Consider the following 20,689-nt stretch of genomic DNA (forward strand, 5'->3'; position numbering starts at 1 on the left):
GTCAGGATGAGGGCTTCTTGTTAATGACCGATCTATTCTGTCAGTCTAAGGACAACAAGTAGAAAGGGAATGAGTAATGTAGCTTTCAGTTGAACTTCAGTTAACCCAGTAAGTGAAATATGAAGGTATGCACAGTAAGTCATTCTCTTGGGCTGAAAAGGAATAAAAAATTACTTACAATTCCTGGAACTTGGGTAAGCTAGTATCACACAATCTCTTACCGCCCCATACGTTAATGTAAAAAATATTTTAAATGTATGCATTTTCAATGTTAATTGTAAACCTGAAACTCTAGTCTGTAGATTCAGGATTAAAAAGTTGAAAATAATGGCAAAATTTTATACACATTTCACTTAAAATAGTTAATTTGTTTGGAAACCCATCTGCATGTAACCTTAGTATCTTTGACCAGTGATGCTCCTAATAAATATGAAGTTCCAGGTTATGGATTTTATTTTTTTATTAATTGTTAATCTTTTGTATTTTCATTTTGCTAGAGTTCATTCATACATGTGAAAGTCTTTGCCATGAAGGAGACTGTAAACCGTGTTCTCACACATCGAATATTTATTGTAGGTGTGGCTTCAAAAAAAAGGTGAGTGTATAAATCTTGACCATGGAAACAGGTAATCTTTGTTTTCTAAAGCTGTGGAGAAAAAGGAGCTGAAGTAGTTGAGGAAAAGAAAGCTGAGAAGTACGTGCTCTGCTTCTTAGTTGCAAGAACCTTCATTGTATACTAACTGATACATGCTAACTAGATCATACTGTGAAGTGCTAACATAGGCTGCTTACTGTGAAGGTGATTTTTTTAAGTAATTTTGAAGAGTTCACACAGAATTCTGTTTTAAGCTGGCTGCAAAGTCCTGTATTATCCTGCAGTATATAGCACAAAGAATAGTAGTTTTACCAAGAGTGATGTAAACTGAGAGAAGAAAGGTAGACTAACATAAAAAGCTAACTAAAATTTTATAGTATCATAGAATCATAGAATGCTTTGGGTTGGAAGGGACCTTTAGAGGTCATCTAGCCCAACCCCCCTGCCGTGAGCAGGGACAGCTTTAACTAGATCAGGCTGCTCAGAGCCCCATCCAACCTGACCTTGAATGTTTCCAGGGGTGGGGCCTCCACTACCTCTCTGGGCAACCTGTTCCAGTGCTTGACCACCGTCATTGTAAAACATTTCTCTCTTATGTCTAGTCTAAATCTATTCTTCTTTAGTTTAAATCCATTATTCCTTGTCCTGTCACAACAGGCCTGGCTAAAAAGATTCTCCCTATCCTTTCTGTAGGCCCCCTTTAAGTACTGGAAGGTCACAATAAGGTCTCCTCACAGCCTTCTCTTCTCCAGGCTGAACAACCCCAACTCTCTCAGCCTGGCCTCATAGGAGAGGTGCTCCAGCCCTTGGATCATTTCTGTGGCCCTCTTCTGGACCCACTCCTACAAGTCCATGTCCTTCTTGTGCTGAGGGCCTCAGAGCTGGACGCAGTACTCCGGATGAGGTCTTACCAGAGCAGAGTAGAGGGGCAGAATCACCTCCCTCGACCTGCTGGCTACACTTCTTTTGATGCAGCCCAGGATATGGTTAGCTCTCTGGGCTGCAAGTGCACATTGCCGGCTCATGTCCAGCTTTTCATCTACCAGTACCTCCAAGTCCTTCTCTGCAGGGCTGCTCTCAATCTCTTCACCCCCCAGCCTGTATTGATTATGGGAGTTGCCCCCTCCCAGGTGCAGGACCTTGCATTTGGCCTTGTTGAAGCTCATGAGGTTCACACAGGCCCACCTCTCCAGCTTGTCCAGGTTCCTTTGGATGACATCTCGTCCTCCTGGCATGTCAGCCGCACCACTCAGCTTGGTGTCGTTCTGCAAACTTGCTGAGGGTGCACTCGATCCCGCTGTCTATGTCATTGATGAAGATGTTGAATAGCACTGGTCCCAGTACGGACCCCTGAGGGACTCCGCTTGTCACCGGTCTCCATGTGGACATTGAGCCATTGACCACGACCCTCTGGATGCGACCATCCAGCCAATTTGTTATCCATCGAACAGTCCACCCATCAAATCCATATCACCCCAATGTAGAGGGAAGGATGTTGTGGGGGACTGTGTTGAATGCTTTACGGAAGTCCAAGTAGATGACATCTGTTGCTTTTCCCTTGTCCACTGATGCAGTCACTCCTTCATAGAAAGCCACTAGGTTGGTCAGGCAGGACTTGCCCTTGGTGAATCCATGCTGGCTGTGTCGAATCACCTCCCTGTCTTCCATGTGCTTGAGCATAGCTTCTAGGAGGATCTGCTCCATGATCTTCCCAGGCACAGAGGTGAGGCTGACGGGCTGGTAGTTCCCAGGGTCCTCCTTTCTTCCCTTTTTAAAAATGGGCACAACGTTCCCCTTCTTCCAGTCACCAGGAACTTCACCGGACTGCCATGACTTTTCAAATATCATGGAGAGTGACTTGGCAACTCCATCAGCCAATTCCCTCAGGACTCTGGGGTGCATCTTATCAGGTCCCATAGACTTGTGTACATTGAGGTTCCTCAGGTGGTCTCCAACCTGATCTTCCCTTTACAGTGGGAGGGGCTTTACCCCCCTGGTCCCCATCTTGCGGTCCATCAGCTCAGGAGGGGTGAGGAGAGAGGTTGCCGGTGAAGACTGAGGCAAAGAGGTTGTTGGGTACCTCAGCCTTCTCCTCGTCTGTTGATACTAGGTCACCATTCTTGTCCATCGGGGGGGTACGCTTTCTTTAACCTTCTTTTTCTGGTTGACATACCTGTAGAAGCCCTTCTTGTTATTCTTTACATACATCCCTTGCCAAATTCAGCTCCAGCTGCCCCTTGGCCTTCCTGACCCCCTCCCTACACAACCAGGCAGCTTCCCTGTACTCTTCCCAGGACACCTATCCCTGCTTCCACTGCCTGTGCAGTTCCCTCTTGCTCTTTAGTTTGACCAGCATGTCTCAACTCAGCCATGCTGGTCTCTTCCCTTCCCTGCCTCATTTCTTACACTTGGGGACTGAGAGCTCTTGCGCTCTATGGAAGGTATCCTTAAAGATCTGCCAGCTCTGTTCCGTTCCCCTGTCCCTGAGGACCGTTTCCCAGGGGGTCCTTCTGACTAACTGCTTGAAGAGCTGGAAGTTTGCTTTTCTAAAATTTAGTGTCCTGACTGTACTCCTCGCTTTTCCCATGTCTCTCAGGAGCTTGAACTCCACCAGCACATGATCGCTGCAGCCCAGGCTGCCTCCAGTCTTGCCATCACTGAGGAGCTCACTTGCATTGGTGACCATCAGGTCCAGTATCGCGTCCCCTCAGGTAGGGGTGTGTATTACCTGGCTTAGGAAGTTGTCGTCTGTGCATTCTAGGAATCTCCTGGATTGCCTACAGTTCACTGTGTTGCTTTTCCAGCAAATGTCAGGGTGGTTGAAGTCCCCCAGCAGGACGAGAGTCTGCAAGCACAAAGCCTCCCAGAGCTGGAGGAAGAAGGCTTCGTCAGTCGGCTCCCCTTGATCAGGTGTCCTGTAGTAGACACCAACCACAAGGTTCCCTTTGTTGCCTCTGTCTCTGATTCTTACCCATAAGCTTTCGACCTGCTCGTGGCTATTCTTCAGGGACAGCTCTTCGTACTGTATTGATTTCTTTATGTAGAGGGCAACGCCTCCGCCCCTCCTTCCTTGCCTGTCCCTTCTGAACAGCCTGTAGCCATCGATAGCCACATTTCAGTCGTGGGATTTGTCCCACCAAGCTTCAGTTATGGCAATCAGGTCAAGTAATATCTTGTAGATTTGCTTTAGATTTTTTTTGAGAGAATATGGATTTTTTTACTGGTCCCCATTCTTCATACATTTATATAGTGACCCAGCAGATTCTCAGCAATTGTTATATAATAATTTATATATTTTTAAACTACGCTACTTTCTGTGATCACAGCTCTGAAATGTTTGGCTACTGTCACAGGAGCCTTGATGACTTTTCTGACCTGTTCTATATCATCTGTAAGAAGAGATGGCTTCTGAATATATGTCTATAAGTACATAGACATGACTGAGACTTTGCATGAGGTTGGAATAGTTTTCTCTTGAAAGTTTGCTGAAGGTACTTATGGGGTAGAAGGCTTCAGATTATCTTTCATTTTGAGGCCTGAAACAAAGTAGTGAGGTTTGGGTTTTAGTTTATGCAGTTTCTCAGACACCAGAAAGTTGCTCCTTGAAAAAATGTGAGTGAACTGCGGTGGTAATTTAATTCAGTCATGAAAAATGTGGTGCTCAGACATGACAACTCAGAACGTAAAGTTGTGGTGACTGAAGGTTTAAATGTAGTCGATCAACAGTGTTCTTTTCATCTATCGCCTTTTATTTTCATGTTGAGGTCTTTAATCTAGGTAAAACTTTTTTGATCATGAGATCTGACTTCACTCTTAATCAAGTCAGACTTGGATTTTTGGGACAGTTGGTCAAAGCACAATTTTATGCGCTCTGTTAGTATTATCTGTGAGAGCTCTTTTGGTTTTTTCCATGCGAGTTTCTGGTTTCTTAGGACAAACCTGTTTCTGTCACTTACAGCATCATCTGCTGAATGAAGTGGGGAATACAAAGCTACAATTTCTTTTTTTAAACTGGTATTGAACCTCTAAGGACAAAGTATTATGTTAAAAGATTTGAGGACTTTTTCCAGCTTTTGTTTCACTTGTGTATAGCACTTCTGTATACAAATGAAAACTGGGAGTGCTGCTTCTTTCTGTATCATTTGACTAGGTGTTTTCTAGACAAGTAAGTTTCAGTTTTTATCTGTTATAACCTTGCTCCCTGTTTGTTTCCTAGGAAGTCCCATGTGCTCTCCTCAGAAATAAAGGTACAATATTATGTTACATATATGATGTGAAATCATTTTAAAAATGATACACAGCTCATATTAATTTTGGGTTTGATTGACCAAGTTGGGAAACATCTGATCAGTAGTGCTTCTTTTATCTGTACTTCTATGCCAAGTTGGTCATTTCTTGAGATGCTGCTACTTTTGGGAAGAGGTTTGAAATAAACATCTTTCATTCCTATCCATCTTTTACATAAGGAGGGATTTCTTCAGTATTTATCTTGAAGATTCCAGACAAGCTGTCTGTTTAAATTTGAACAGTTTCTTATGCCACCTGCCATATTCAATAGGTTGCCCCCCTGGCATCCTCTATATCTTTGGGTAAACTTGTACAGCTCAGATGCAAAGTAATGCTTTTGGCTTTGCTCTTGTCCAAGTTCCTGGGGAAATACAGGCTTTGATTCTGCTTCATAGTTGTATGCTGCTGGTCTTTGCATCTGAGCCTGGCAGAGAGTTCCAATTTTACACTACTTGGTATTCTGGATGTAGCATCTCAAAATGGACCCCTGTCATACTGAGGTACTTATTTACAAGATACATAAGGTAGTAATATGCATATTTCCTAATTTGAGCTTTTGTCTATGAAGACTTTGCTCTTCAGAATCCAGAAGTGGTTGCTTTTGTTACCTGTGGATGGTGATAAGGATGTTCTTTGTTAGCACTAGTTTCATGAGCATATCGGCAGTAGTTGTATTAGCTGACTTCTACTGCCTTACCAATTTAAGCAGTCTTAAACTGGATGTTTGTAGTACTCCAGTGTACCAGGATATCCCATTTCCTGTGTTCTGTTGTGCAGAGTTTATGGTGTAAAGACTAATGTGAAATAAACTAGTTTCATGTATTCTGCTCTCCAAAATCCTTTTGAAGGGGTTTGTTTAAAGGAAGCCAAGTGTTCACATGGGGAATTAGTGTGGAAAAGCAAGTAATTTAAAAGTTTACTTGCTGACTTACTCTGTATTAGTCTCCTCTAGACCAGGCTCTGCAACAGCCTTAGCATAATACTGTGATTGCAGCTTTTGTTCTCAGCGTAAGCAAAGACATACAAGTTATGACTGGGTTTTTTTTTGTTTTTAATAGCTGCTATTACGTTCATGTGTGACAAGCGATGCAACAAGAAAAGATCATGTGGACGACATAAGTGTAATGAAGTTTGCTGTGTGGTAAGCTTATGTGTGGTTTTATAAAATTATTCATTGTGATGTGTGTTTGGTTTTGTTTGCGATGTTAAAAGACTTTTTTGGTTTTGTATTTGTTTCCATTTTTGTGCATGTTCAGTCTCTATTTGCAGTATTGGTTATGCTCAAAAAGTTTGTATGCGTGCATTTATTTTGCAGCATTTGTTTTATGTGTATCATTATAAATGTAAAACCCATGTTCCGGCCTAAATGCAATTAAATCAGTGTAAAAGTGCTTTTTGACAATGCAGTGATTCCAGGGAGAGTGGGGAGGGGAAGGATATTACTTAATACAAGAAGCATAAGCTATGATGTAGCTATATCTGCAACAGAGGTCTTAACAGAATCCGCTTTAAAAATTGTGTATCCATACAGTGATGGAAAGACTGTATAGATCAGGCCTAAGCTATTTTTTGCACTATACAGTTTTGTCAGTTAGTAGATTATGACCTCACAGAGGAAAAATAAACCAGTGGGGTTTATAGTTTAATATATTTAAAATTTAATTAAAATAAAATTTAATTACAAATAAAAATAAAAATTAAAATATAAACTGCTTTTCTTTTTTGCCTCCCCCTAGGACACAGAACATAAGTGCTCTTTGGTTTGTGGTCGTAAACTCAACTGTGGGCTTCATAGATGTGAAGAACCCTGTCATCGGGGCAGTTGTCAAACATGCTGGCAAACAAGTGAGTACATAATTTCTTAGAAATCTGTTCACTTAACTGGTCTGAGTTGGACAGAGAATGTGATCCAAATTGACCAGAACCTGAAGAATATGCAGTTGATTTTAATTGTATGGTTTTTTTCATGAAAGTTACTTCATTTTAGATGAGTTAACTATTAAAATCCAACACTTCATAAAAATTGAATTACAGTGAAATATATTCAGTTATGTATGTTGATCCAGTGATCACTTAAAAAATTTGAGGAATTGTGCAAGGAAAAAAACCCCCAGTTTAGAAAGATAATTTCTGAGTTAAGGGGACTCTTGTTTAACAATGTTAAAGATATTGAAGTATGTACCAGAACTTGTTTAGCTGCTTAGAATTCAGACTTTCCCAACTTGGTACACTAGTTATTTTTATCTGGACAGGACCATGTGAAGAAATGAGAGATGTCAGTCGCGTGTGTCTTAGGCTTTCTGGTCATGTCCTAGATGGTGAAAATTAGTACTGAATTGCTAGAAATAGATTGACAGCCAGCAGGTATTAATTTTCTTAGGATTGCTGAACTATTTAAAGATTTAAGCTGGTGCCGTAGCTTTAGACAGGCATGCACTCTGTTAAAAGCTGTGTGAGTTGAATGTACTGGTTTTCTACAACTGCTTTTTACCAGTTGAGATAGGGGACCATAAGTTGATTATTTTGTGCCATTATAATAGGTAGATAATACTAAATTTTCTGATTTTGGGCTGAAGCAGACAGAAGAATGCTTCTATGTTTCCTTCTGCTAGCAGAACCTTTAGTTGATCTGGAACATCTTAATATGTGATAGCAGTTTAATTTTTTTTCTCAGTCTCATATTTTAATATAGGTTTCCCCTTTCTTTATATAGATGTAGCTTATCACAGAAATTATAAACTATTTATTAAATGCAGTTTTTGAAGGTTGAAAACCCTTAATGGATTCTTCAGCTTGTACTCATCCTTCCACTCAGTGTTCACTTAAGAAATTTGGAAATTTTCTTTGAATCCGTCATCGTTAAGTCTTACAGCTGCGAATTCTAGGTTTATTTTTGCATCTGCTGTAATCTACAGTAAAACTGTGAGGGGAGAGTGTTTCTAGAATGGAATATAAATACTCACTTCTATTTCCCCTTCGGCTTTCATCAAATACTGTCTTTTGTCTAGTAGTTCTGCAGTCATTGCTGGAGAAAAGTGAGTCTCTCTCAGAAACTGGGTACTGCTTTGGAACTGCTCACTGGAATGTAGGAAAGAGGACAGCAAGATGCTGAAAGTGTGAACCAGACCTCACGACATTAGCGTAAAGGAGAGAGACACGTGTTGTACATTGTATGGATACTGTTTACAGCTGGAAGTGTCTTAGCTGCAATAGTACATGTGTCTCTCCTATATCATATGCACATGGACGTAGTCAAAGAACTCCATTTTTATGGAGACCAACTTTTCAAGGAAACATGCTGGAAAAGAAAAGGTACTAGAGCCTCTAAAGCTCATTGTGGTTGAAATAGCATTGTAGTCTGTCTTAATAGCCTTATGAATATAACACACATGCTGACTGTACCTCTCTTTAAAATAAAAAAAAAAGTTTCTGTGTCCAAACATTTCTCTTGACAAAGCAAAATAGTAATCTGAACATCTCAGAGGTTCTGTTAGTAACTTCTGGTCTAGTTGAGTCAGAATGCACAGATTTTTCTGAGCGGTTTGTCCTTCTTCACTGGATTTCATAGGTTTGATCTTCAAGATCATTAAACTTCTCCACATTGCTGCAATGTTTTTGAGGATTGTAGCTCACTCTCAGACCTAAGATTCAGATGCCAGTCATAGACTGGAGAGACCTAAGGATTGCCTCTCCTGTAAATTGTTCCACTGTTGGATGTGATGCAATTGAGAGGTCAGGCTTCACTGCTGAAATTTTGCAGTGAGGCCCTTTTCTGAGCACAGAAAAAGCAACTACCTACTCAAGGAACCAGATACTTCACGGTCATTTGGCTTAAATCTTTGTGTCCCTGAAGCCTCCCGTTCTGACTCTGTCCAGAGGTAAATCACCTAAGTAGTATCTTTCTTAAGATTTCTTACCTGCTTTCCCTTGATGCTGCTAGTTGAGATTTCAGACGTGTACGTTACGTGATTCTGACCCGATAACTGATGGGGAGTGCTTCTTGGCACTAAGAAGTCCATCCTTGGCTCTGATCCACCTGTCTAGCCACAGTTGGGCATTGGTATCATGTGCCATGGCATGGTCAGCTGCAAGCCACCTGCCACTCATTAGATTGGATTTCTTGCCCCTGCCTCCGTCTCTGCTACTGGTTTTGCTGGGAATGGTGAGGGGTGGCATCAAGATGCAATACTAGAGTGCATTTACACCACTGTGGTTCTGTGTGTTTCCCAGGTACTTTACCTTTCCAGTGTCATTTCCTCAGTGCTGAGAGGTGAGGTCCCTTTCTATGCCAGGGTCTCGTTATGCACACCCAGTGTACTTCAAGACAGCAATACATCTCTTGGGGAAAATAAATTACGTCAGCATTAGACAGTGCTTTTTTTTTTTTTTTTTAAGTTGTCAGATGTTGTATTTCTACTCTTTGGATCAGACTTCTCTGCACTCCCTCCCCATTATCCTGATCAGTGCTAATTAAGGAACCTTCATTATAGTTAAGATTCTTCACCTATCACTTCTCATCAATAGTAAGCAGCCAGTATAGCTGTCTAACACTTGGATCTTCCAGGGACCTTAGTCTCTGGTCTTTCATCTTCCTGGACCAAGGAACATTTGTGGCTTTGAAGCCTGGAGCATTATAGGTTGTTTCAAGACCTGCAGTGAGGGACAACAAAAGCCCTACACTTTCCCATGCTTGCTTTCCAGAGAAAATCCATGGACATTCTGAAACTTCTCAGCTTTTCCTGCTTCTTTCTACTTCTTCCTTCCAACCCTTAAAGTTTTGTTCTCCCAAGCATTCTTATTTGCTGGAATTTACTGTAATTGAATCTCCTCAGACAAAAATTACGATCCTTTCTACTAACTGCTGCACTCTAAGATAGATGGGCAAATGAGTAGGACCTGGCCTGAGATTTAACTGACTGAACAGACCATAAAAATACAACCAGACATGAGAAATTTCTGAACATAACAAAAAAAACACAGTGAAAAGCTGACAAAAGTTTCAGATAGTGCCACGAGGAGTGGATGAATTTCACAGATGTTAAGGGTGAGAGATGAGTGAGCTTCACAGATAATTGGAGGAGAGAGGTATTGGGAAGCTTTTTGGGCATGGAATGTTGCAAGGCCAACAGAACTTAGGTAGTTGTGTGATGCTAGGATGACCTAGCTAATAATACCAGATATAGGAGATTTGGATACAGATGCAGCTAAACTGGGACCAATGGGGAGAAATTTACTTTGGTAGATTATTTGGGAGGAATCAAGGTGGACGTGTGGGAAAATGCAGAGAAGGGGAGATAAGAGGCACCATTTGCACAAATTAAGCTGCTGGGTAGCACAGTTCTCTGACAGAGCCCTGTGCACCTGATGAAAACTGTCTATCCTGTCCTAGTAAGAATAAGATTTGATATCTTTCAGTGTAATCTCATTCTCTGTTCTGTATGTGAGAGGTCTAAGTGCCAGCAACTGCAGACTTGGCTGCAGATCATGGGAGCACACAGTCTCTGTGCTAGCAACTGGAGAGACCAGACAGACTTACTATACTGTATGCAAGCAGCTGGAGAACGGCATCGTAAGTTACAGGGGCCCCTTGGTCTGGGTGCCAGCACCTGGAGAGACCAGGCTGTGTGTGATTCCCTTGTTAATTTGAGTCCTGTGTGTGCCTGCGTATGTCTGGGTATTTTGCTAATGAACTTGGTTCAAAGTTGGACTGACTGGCTAGTAGGCAGAGATCTGCCTCTGGAAATACCCAAGGGTTTAGCCACTGACTGGGTAAGGAGTCTGTCCACGTATGGGTATTAGACAGAGCCTATGCTAATCTTTGAGATCCATGAATGTGGTGTGCATGTGAATCTAGAGCGTATGCGTGTGTGTGTGTCTTCACTAGTGAACTTCAGTCCTGATGAGCTGGAGAGGAGGAAGAGGACTTGGCTATTGGTATTCCCATTCATGTGAATCCTGTTGTTGTTCAGTTGGCTCTGTGTTAGTCTGTGTGTCCAGTCATGTTATTGTCACGTATGTATTGTGTGTCTTGTCTCTCTGGAATATGTGTTCGGTCTTGCTACTGACTGGACCTGCATATTGATCCAGCAGCCATCATATCCATGGAAGCAGAACAGTAGGAACCTTTGGGGTTTTAGAGTTCAACAGATTTTGCTTTGGTAGACTAGGAAGGAGGAATCCTGTGATTCCCAGAGTCAAAGAACTTGCTGAATTCAGCAGCTCCCTTAACACATTTGTCTTCTCTTCAGGTTGGAATGGTTGTTTTGTATTTTTATTGCCCCATTATTCTCTTACCTCCTCCATCATTCTCTCTTGTTCTCCCTGATTCACTATCTCTTTATTCATTTATAGACCAATCATATTCTCTCTTTATTCTTAGATTTCCTTCTATAAGAGTTCTGATGTTAGTATTTTCTGTTGGTGTCCTGTTTTTCTATGGATTTATCTCTTTGAACTGTAGTTTGCATTCCAATCAGTCTCCCTCCCAGTTTCTTTATAGTCTGAAAAACAGCAGTGAACTGTATTAATTTTTGTGCAGTGTTAAGTTTTAGTTGGGATGGTGTATATAAGTATTTCTATTCCGTTGTTTATTTTATCACTGAGATTCGGAATTTTGTGGTAAGAATTTAAAATCTGCTTCCCAAATGCAGAAGGAAGGAAAAAAAAAAAGGGGGGGGGGAGGAAGGAAATGTATACTGCCTGAGACAGAGAACTTCCAGAACATACAAAGTTGGCTTTGAAATAGTTGGAGAGGTTCATATGCTGCTTATGATGATCTGTGTAATACTAAGTGACATAAAAGGTATACAGAAGAAGTTAGAGGAAGTGGTGTCCTTTTGGTAATTTTCTGTGGAATCTTCCCAGTACCATGTGCAGGGCTTGGCAAAAGGACAAAGTGTAACCACTGGTCTGAAAAAGGATGGCGGGGGAAAGCTCGGGGCCCAAGATTTGGACCATGTGCTTTCTGGAAGGGAATTCAAGAGAAACCTCCATTTTTAAGTTAAGGATAGAACAGCAACAGCTTGCAACTTGACACGAGCATTTCTCTTGCTCCAGTTCAAAATGTTGCTGTCAAAGAACAGCTCCCTAAAAGCAAGCATAATTCCTAATGAAGTAATCATAGTCCAGTTTTCTTGTAGGAGCCACAAAAGCTAATAAATTCACTACAGTGGTGCTTAATTTAAAAAAATGAAGCTGGAATAAAATATTTGCATGTTATTTAAAGATTTCTCATAGTGGAGAAGTGCAAATACATGTAGCCATTGGAGTATATTTTACTTGTTTTTTCAGGTTTTGACGAGTTAACTTGTTACTGTGGTGAATCTGTGATTTACCCCCCTGTCCCCTGTGGCACTCAGCCACCAGAGTGTAAAAAAACATGCACCAGGCCACATGACTGTGATCATCCAGGTAAGTCAGGCCATTCAATTTTGCTTGGGTTTTTTTTTTTGTTTCAATCAAAATGTAGAAAAGTGTACATAGGTCTGTTTGAAAATATATTTGCATTTTTATTAGATGCTTTTTCAGTTGTGAATATTTCCAACAGTCTACACTTAAAAGCCAACCAACTAAAAACTTGCTATGAATACTAGTAGCGGTACTTCTGACTGGTAAAAGCATTGAATTTTTTTCTGATCATTATGAATAGTCACAACACATTAAATGCTATATTCCAAAAATTAAGTACTTTATTGAAACAGTAGGATAATCTATAGTGAACAGTTTCTATATTACTTGGAATTGCATTCGATGATCGCAAAAAATGTAGCACAGGTCAAACAGATATGCTTTCTGACAAATTCTGCCTGATAGTATGACCCTGCTCAGAAGTTATAAAATTCTCTGCTATTTAATTTAGAAAATATGGAAGAATATTCACCTAAAAACCTGCCATCATAATTTTTAAGGAATACTTTAAAGAACAGGTTATCTTTGCATGAAGCATCATACTTCCCATAAATTGTGTAGTTCTGAAATGCACACTCAAGTTTTAATAGTCTTTACTGTCTCCTTTAATGCATTTGACTGAAGTATGCTAATAAAATGGTGCTGACTTTTATATTTCTGTGACTGCAGTGTACCATTCATGTCACAGTGAAGAGAAATGTCCACCCTGTACCTATCTCACTCAGAAATGGTGTATGGGTAAGCATGAAGTAAGTCTGGACACAATGTTTTTGAATACTAAATAATGTTCTAGGACTGTAGGCTTAGATTTTTGTGGCCTCTTTGGAATGGAATATGTTACTGGAGTTTGAGTTTAATGTGATTTAAATTAGAAAAGTGTATCTGTTATGCCATACACGTTCAGACCAACTGCTGTATTGGACTGTGATATAAAGAAAAACTTAGTCTTTGTCCTAAGATATTTTAGTATTACGTTTTTGCGTGGACAGTGCCAAATGAAAGTGTGAACAGTACAAGTACTTTAAGATTTGCATTTATAATTTTTCATTTTTAGTTGTCATCTTTTTTCCATCTTTCTCTTCCAGCTGCGAAGTAATATTCCTTGTCATTTGACTGACATTTCCTGTGGACTTCGCTGCAATCAAATGTTAAAATGTGGAATGCACAAATGTAAAAGAATCTGTCATAAAGGAGAATGTCTTATAGATGAAGAGTGTAAACAGCCATGTATTATTCCAAGGTTATATTGTAATCATCCCTGTATGGCTCCGTGTCATCCTTCTTCACCCTGCCCAACAACATCCTGCTGTGCAAAGGTTAGATACCCAAAGAAAATTCACTGCAAATTCACAGGTGAATTGTATGGTTTGATTATCAGCCAATAACAGTTGTTACAAAAAAAAAAAGATATGTTTGTATATTCATAGCATGACATTTTTTCTGCAAACTTAAAATACTGATTTTTTTTTAAAAAAACTATTCATCACTTTTAATTGCTATTATTGGACTAAAATGGGACTTTTTAAAGGAATAAATTTACCTCCCTCACACCCCTCCATGGCCATAAAAAGGCAAAAGTTTAAAAAAGCTGCTCTCTTGCATGATACAACAGGTTGATCTTCAGTGTGAATGTGGAAGAAGAAAGGAGAGTATGATTTGCTCAGAAGCATCTAATACATATCAAAGGTTTGTACTGTAATAATTCTTTTAATTGCTTACTGGACTTACTTCTTTGCAGTTTGATTAAATTTCAGCCCTGACTAAATATATTTAATTTACAAGCTTTTTCACACTTGCTTTGTACTTTTACATATGGTTTCGTTTTTTGTATCCCCCTGAACTTTCATACCAGCTGTGCTTTACTAGAACACATTCCTCTTTTCACTGTTGTTAGTCTAACTGTGGTGGTGTGTCAAAGGTTGAATCTTCCATCTGTGGAACTCTGCTCTACCCACATAGAACAACTAGATACAGACTAACGGGGCAGGTCCAGATTCAGGCTCCTGAATGTGAGTGATTACATACAGCGGTCCATGTGTGAGTTGTTGTCTAAGTTTCTGTTAATGTGTGATGGAACCTAGTCAATATAGATGATGGAAGCCAAAGAGTGGTTTAAAGTCATTCTGAAATAGCTAAATTTAGGCAAGAGAGCTTTGGTATCTAAATCTATGTTCTTAATATGCCAAATGAGTCCTACCCAACTCCATTTATCGCAATAGATTTGTCTCCAGATCCTATTTTAAACTTCTCTTTTTCGCTTGTGAGAGAGGGCAAGGAAGCAATAAGGAGAAAAAAAAAAAAAAGTAAGGGCTTTGGAACTTTTGAAATTAAAATAGCAAAACAGTAATAAAGATTTTTTAAAATTATTATTCTCTGAGGCTGTGATTGAGAGGGAGTCAAATAATTAATCTAGAGAGTTGATACACAACCAGAGTTCTGCTCTGCATCCCAGTTGATAGGAGAGCACAGTCACAAATCTTCCTGTCTTTCAAAGAAAGCTTCCTAATGATTGTTTTATTTGGAACTGCTGTTTGTGGGCTTGATACTAGCCCAGCTTAGGATATGCTGCTTTGTTCCTGCTGAACATTGCCCAGATTGACATTCTGACAAAAGATGGCTTAGCATCTATGTAGTAGGTGCTTAATACTATCTAATGAAAACGAGGAGAAAAATGTGCTAATCAGAAACAGTTAAGAACAATTGTAGTCAATACTAACTTGAATGCAACATAGACTTACAGGAGTGGTGATCATTTTTTATTTTTTAGAAAAAATGGGAGTTTTTTTTAAGGTCTGTCTCACTATGAATACAAATCAGAAGACTAACTCAACCTCAACTTTGAAATACTAGTTTAAATTGACACATGCTTCTCATTAATGATAAGACAGGAAAGTAACGTAATTAGAAGTCCAAATTTTCGAAGGCTGTTATTTCTCTACTGTTTCTATAACTCAGGCACTGCAAAAGTGTTCACACAGGGAAAATGGTTCTTTGAAGTCAGTGATAGTCCTTGCATGCATAAGCTGACCACATATGTATTTATCTAATCGGAGACCAAGTCAAGAGGAAGGGAAAGAAACAACCAGTTTCAAGCAAGTGTGTGTATCTGTTCAAATGTGTTCATATATGTTTACAAATTACTCTTGGCCCATGTGATGTTAACAAAAGCAGCATTTTATGCCACCTAAGTTTGTATGATAACTCCCAACTCTTCAGGTTGCTGAAAGATCAAAATATTCTGATTTTGTGGGAGTTAGGTTTGGCTTTTTTCCTCATCATCTCAAGTGTGTACTTGGCGAGGGGGTAAAAAAACCCCAACAAAAAAACCCAACCAAAAAAACCAAACACAATGAAGTAACTCTTGTAGTACTACTGTGGAGAGGCCAGCAAGTTAATGGGGTATCCAGATTTTCTTAAAAACATTACAGGAGTGATAAAACAGCCTTGAGCTTTGTCAGTGAATGTCGGTGAAAGAATGCCTAAGGGAACAGGAAAGGGAGTGTGCTGCTATATCTATCTGTACACATCATACAAATGATGATGTCATATCATCTAATGGCCCATTACCTAGACTTTGTCACCAACTGATAAATATGAAGCTGATAGTGCCTTTCAGTGCTTTTTGGTTTTATGTAATATTATTATCCTCCTTCCTGATAGATGATTAGTTCTCTGAATGTGATACAAAACAGAGACAAACATTTATCTGAATTTAACAGAAAAAATGGTTCAGAACATAGAACGTTCCATTTTCAGGATTTTGTTTGAGAATGGTGTGGGATATTTCACTAAAAATTTGCTGTGCGTTTTAGTTACAGAAATTTTAGTGAGAAAATCAGACTGGGAAGACTTGTTATTGAAGGGAATGATGAAGAATCTTTATAAAGAAAATTGTAATGGTCTCAGTAGGCATTTTGCTCTTTCATTATGGCTTGTATCATCCATATTTTCTAAGCAAATTTCTAAGTACTTTATAAATTCACTTTACAGGTTTTAGCTGTGCTCAGTATAAGGAAGAATCACATAAAAGCTAAAAAAGCAATTAAAGCTATAGGTCAGCTGTAGTTTGAATATTAAGCAGGTGAGAAGAAAGAGTATTCATATTGCCTAGTTTAGACTTGCTTAGAATTAATGCTCTGAAAAATTCCCTGAAGAAGCATGTCCATTTGTTAGTCTTGCTCCTAGTTGCTTGAGGGAGATGGGAGAGAGTGACCTCTTAATTTACATAGCTAGATTAGACTCCTAAAACTAGGTGATGTGGAACTAGAGTCCCATTCTGTAATCTGATGAGGAAACGGTCAGTCTGTCTTCCTTCTTCCACCTGGAGGTTTAAATCTGCAGCTTTGTACACTTTTTCAAAGGTTTATGTGTTGCCTCAAATGAAATCTAATGCTCTTCTTTTTCAGAATAGCTGCTATATCTATAGCCACTAAGTTAACAGATCTACAGCTTGGGGATTCAGTGGAAATCAGCAGGCTTATTACGAAAAAAGAAATGAAGCAGGCCAGGTAAGGAGATACATGTAGAAACATATTTGAAACCCTTGTGTGTACCTGAAACATAGGCGACATGGAAAATACATAATACTGTGAGCAAAATCCCAGCTAAAATAGGAAGACTTACAATAGCCTGACTGTACTGTAACAATACTGCTAAAAGAGTATTTTGCAATTCTTTAGCAGTTCATGGTTTTGCTTTCACGTAGAATGAGTTCTCTATCATTGGCTGGTTGTTATAATTATGTATGGAACAATATAATTGTGGTTTCAGAGTTTCTTTCTACCAGCAAACGGCTTAGAGTTCCTGTGGATTTTTGTCAGATTTCTAGACAGTATAACTTTTTGCTATTGTCTTTGTTTCAGCATTCCTTCCTGGATAATTAATAGGGTATATTTTCCCCTAGTCAACATCTTATGATTTATAATATTTTTCTGTTACCCTTTTTAGATTTTTTTTTTTACGTTCATATCTCAATTTGATTGGCACTTCTGTGTTCTCATACTGGCTGGCACTGCAAATCTGCTTTTAAGTCAGAAAAACAAGTTTGGTGATTTGCTGTTCCTTTTGATGTTCCTCAGGATTGGAATAGCTTGTCTTTTTACTTTTAGTATAATTTCTTTAAGGAATTGCCAAGTTTCTCCAACATCCTTCTGTCAGAAACTTGACTTCCTGAAGTCTTTGCCCTTGAAGTCCCTAATTTCCGGTTTTAGTTTTTCCTGTTACCATCTCTCCTCTCTTAATTGTGAATTTGATTATTTCAGAGTCAGTCTGTTATGAGTATTAAAATACAATATTCCTTTATACATGTATATATGTATAAAGTCAAAATAGTGAAATTTCCCATACAGTTGCTTCATGACTTCCTGTATCAAGAGCTAATACCAGCATACTTCAAGAACTTTTGCTAGTCATTCTGTTCTGTTTATTTGTTTAATGTTCATGAAGTTGGAGCACATTATTACCAAGTCCTTTTGGATTATTTTCTGCACTGAAATAACTTTAACTCTGAATGTATGGGCAAGATGAACTAGCACCAGAAATGACACATGGGAGCACCTGCTCATCCCAGTGTCCAGCTTCGCTGTAGTTGGGCCAGTGTCATACTTCAGAAGGAAGTGGGGGGAAAAAACAAGGTGAAAGAGGTACTGATTCCTGCACGCAACTTTAAAGAGCATGGTATTAGTAATGTATAAGCATGGTATAAGACAGACACAAATAGGAAACAGTAACTGAGTCTTTTTTTAGCCTACCCTGTTTGTTTCAATTTATTGTACATTTTTGAGTATTCAATTTAAGCATTAATTTTTGTCTCTAGAATTACTGTAGAATAATCTCTCCTTTACCCATATTGAGCCTCAACTACTTTGTTCCTATTTGTATCATAATGCCAACCAGATACAAATATACTCAATGGTATGAAGCCAATTTCAGTTTCTCCAAAAAAAGAGTCACTGTTTAAAGAAAGCAACCATTTGGCAGTTCTAGAGCTTGGGGGGGAGGATGGAGGTGTGGGGTGCTAGAAGAAGGGCGGGGTGACTTTTTCAGCTACTGAAGCTGCAAGTCTGTCATAACAGCTGTATACTTGCCATGAGGGCAAATAAGACACCAGCATCTCTGTTGATGTCCCAGCCTTTGCAATGTGTAATATAAACTGTGTTGTAGTCACTGCTGCACGTCTTTCTGTGTGGGCAGACTTACGCTGGCCTTTCCTTGGATAGTTGAAATTACAAGAGATGACTTTTCTTTGTGCAGATCTTTCCTAATATGGTATCGGACATGTGGCAGGTAGCCTTTATTCAAGGACTGTCAGAGGAAGTATTGTCCCTTCCCCACTCTTTTCATCTATGAAATACTGGGGGGGGGGAGGTGGTGGTGGTGGGGGAAGAGATGATGGCACATAAAATATTTATTCTTAAATTTCTAGTTTATTGTCAAACTCCAGTATTTTCACAGTATCTTACAAATCTGCTTCATACACTTACAATAGCAAAATATTTTATGTGAACTGTAAAGAGATTTCCTTTCTTTGTTTCTCTCTCTGGTCCTGTCTGTAGACATTTTATACTTTAGTTTGGTTTCCTTATTAGGGTTTGGGGTTGGTTTTTTTTGTAACAAAGTTGGTCAGTCCTAGAGCAGCTTCTCTAAATTGGCTACAATTCCTCTTTTAGAGGAGGAGAAAATGATTCTTAAAGCGAATGACTTTAAACAGTACCAGGTTCATCTTGGAGTGCAAGTATGCTAGCTTTCTTCTGCCTCCTTTGAGAAAACCACCAGAAATTCTGGCTCCTATAGCTCTGTGTCTCCAAACATAATACGCGTCACTGAATGAATCAGTTTCCCCTGTAGAATTTGTTTGAAATCAAGGAACTGTTATCAACGGAATCAATTCACTTGTGCAGTCTAAGGGGCAGAAGTTTGTAACTGCCACTGTGAAATTCTGAGGAACTCTTGATCCTTCTCTGACAATTTAATCCCTTAAAATAAAATTATAAAATACCTTTCAAAGATAGAAAACTGAAATTCATAACTGTGCTGACACTAGAAGTTATGGGCTCAGTTGAAATACTGATTTTTATGGTGCATCATAATCCTCCATACGTATAGCTAACTTTCTTGTTTTCCCTGGCCGATAATTTTTTCTGATGCATAGGAGTAAGTGACCTTGTCACATCTTCCTTTGCTAATTTCCCATCCTTCCTAGCATCTAATCAATGCTGATATCAACTGCATTTTTTTCTCAAAGGATCTGATTTACCAATATAATAAAGTCTAATTCAGAAGCCTTTTTTTCTCATCTTCTGTATGGCTTTGGTAATTGCTGCTTCTGTTCAAGACCTGGAGAAGGGCTTGTGTGCTCAAAAATCTGTGATTGTTGTTTGTTTGTTTCTTTTTAGCTGTATTATCTGATCTGATACAATAAACTATTCTCACACACTCTTCATACTTCTTTAAGCTGTGATAGTGATATAACACCAACAAAGCCACAGTTTGAAAAGTATGAGTAGCAGCAGTGATTCTAATTGTATTTTTCTTTCATAATTCAGGTTGCAATGTGATGAGGAATGCTTAGCTCTTCAGAGGAACAGGTGAGCAATGAACTTGCTTGCTTTTTTGCAGAAGTCATCCAGGTTGGGAAAGTTAATGCTATGTGGAGGAAAAAAAAAAAAAACCAATCCTTTCCTGCATGTCCTAGAGAACTGATAAATGTGGAGATGATTCCTGTGTTACAGGGATCTATATTGAGTGACCTGAGATCTTACTAGAAAATTCTAGTGAAAAGTCCTAAATGAGTAGTTTCAAATGTACAGACTGTATCTTTTGCAAGCTGTTCATCTGTGTTAGTAACTCATATCTTTCCTCTTCAGTGACATGTTTGGGAGGCTGGGGGGATCTGTGTGTTTATTTTGTTTGTGGTTTTTGTTACGTTTTTTTTTTTTTCCCTCCTACCCTCAAATCTAGGCGTCTTGCTGAGGCTCTTGAAATAGATGGTAATTCTGATCCTTTTAACATCCGTTCTTCTGGACCAAAGTACAGTGACCTTTTAAAAGAAGATGCGAGGTATTTGTTCTAATGATGACAGGTGTCATGGGTAAACAGTGTTGAGAGCAGGATGGGAAATGCAGAACAGTTCTGTTTACTCTTGTAAAAATGACCGCATTTACTCTTTTCTCCAGCCTTGGTAATAGGTGATAATTGAGGCAAAGGAGGTGATGTGCACTTCTCAAGACCTCTGAAATGAGAACCTAAAAAGTAAAAAGTGCCTGACAGGTTGCTTTGTTGTGTAACAGGACCGGATTTAGAATGGGAACATCATTTTCCACCATTCTTCTCACTACTAATCAGTACCTGTGCTTCTCACATGTCCACTGCTTTCATACACAACCAACCCCCATCTCATTG

The 20,689-nt window shown here is 39.3% G+C and overlaps 1 protein-coding gene across 1 annotated transcript in view; it reads left to right on the top strand.

The window, feature by feature from the left end:
* The window catches only part of NFX1 (nuclear transcription factor, X-box binding 1), a 69,671-nt gene that overhangs the window by 32,780 nt on the left and 16,202 nt on the right, over positions 1-20,689 (top strand). Inside the window, exons 10-20 of the mRNA XM_075705494.1 lie at positions 498-595; positions 4,812-4,842; positions 5,941-6,023; positions 6,619-6,727; positions 12,173-12,292; positions 12,959-13,038; positions 13,375-13,605; positions 13,902-13,975; positions 16,696-16,797; positions 19,834-19,875; positions 20,249-20,347. Coding sequence (XP_075561609.1) covers positions 498-595; positions 4,812-4,842; positions 5,941-6,023; positions 6,619-6,727; positions 12,173-12,292; positions 12,959-13,038; positions 13,375-13,605; positions 13,902-13,975; positions 16,696-16,797; positions 19,834-19,875; positions 20,249-20,347 — 1,069 coding nt within the window. The remainder of the gene's footprint in view (positions 1-497; positions 596-4,811; positions 4,843-5,940; positions 6,024-6,618; positions 6,728-12,172; positions 12,293-12,958; positions 13,039-13,374; positions 13,606-13,901; positions 13,976-16,695; positions 16,798-19,833; positions 19,876-20,248; positions 20,348-20,689) is intronic.

This window comes from Pelecanus crispus, chromosome 2 (genome assembly GCF_030463565.1).
Source record: "Pelecanus crispus isolate bPelCri1 chromosome 2, bPelCri1.pri, whole genome shotgun sequence".
In the NCBI taxonomy this organism is placed as follows: Eukaryota; Metazoa; Chordata; class Aves; order Pelecaniformes; family Pelecanidae; genus Pelecanus; species Pelecanus crispus.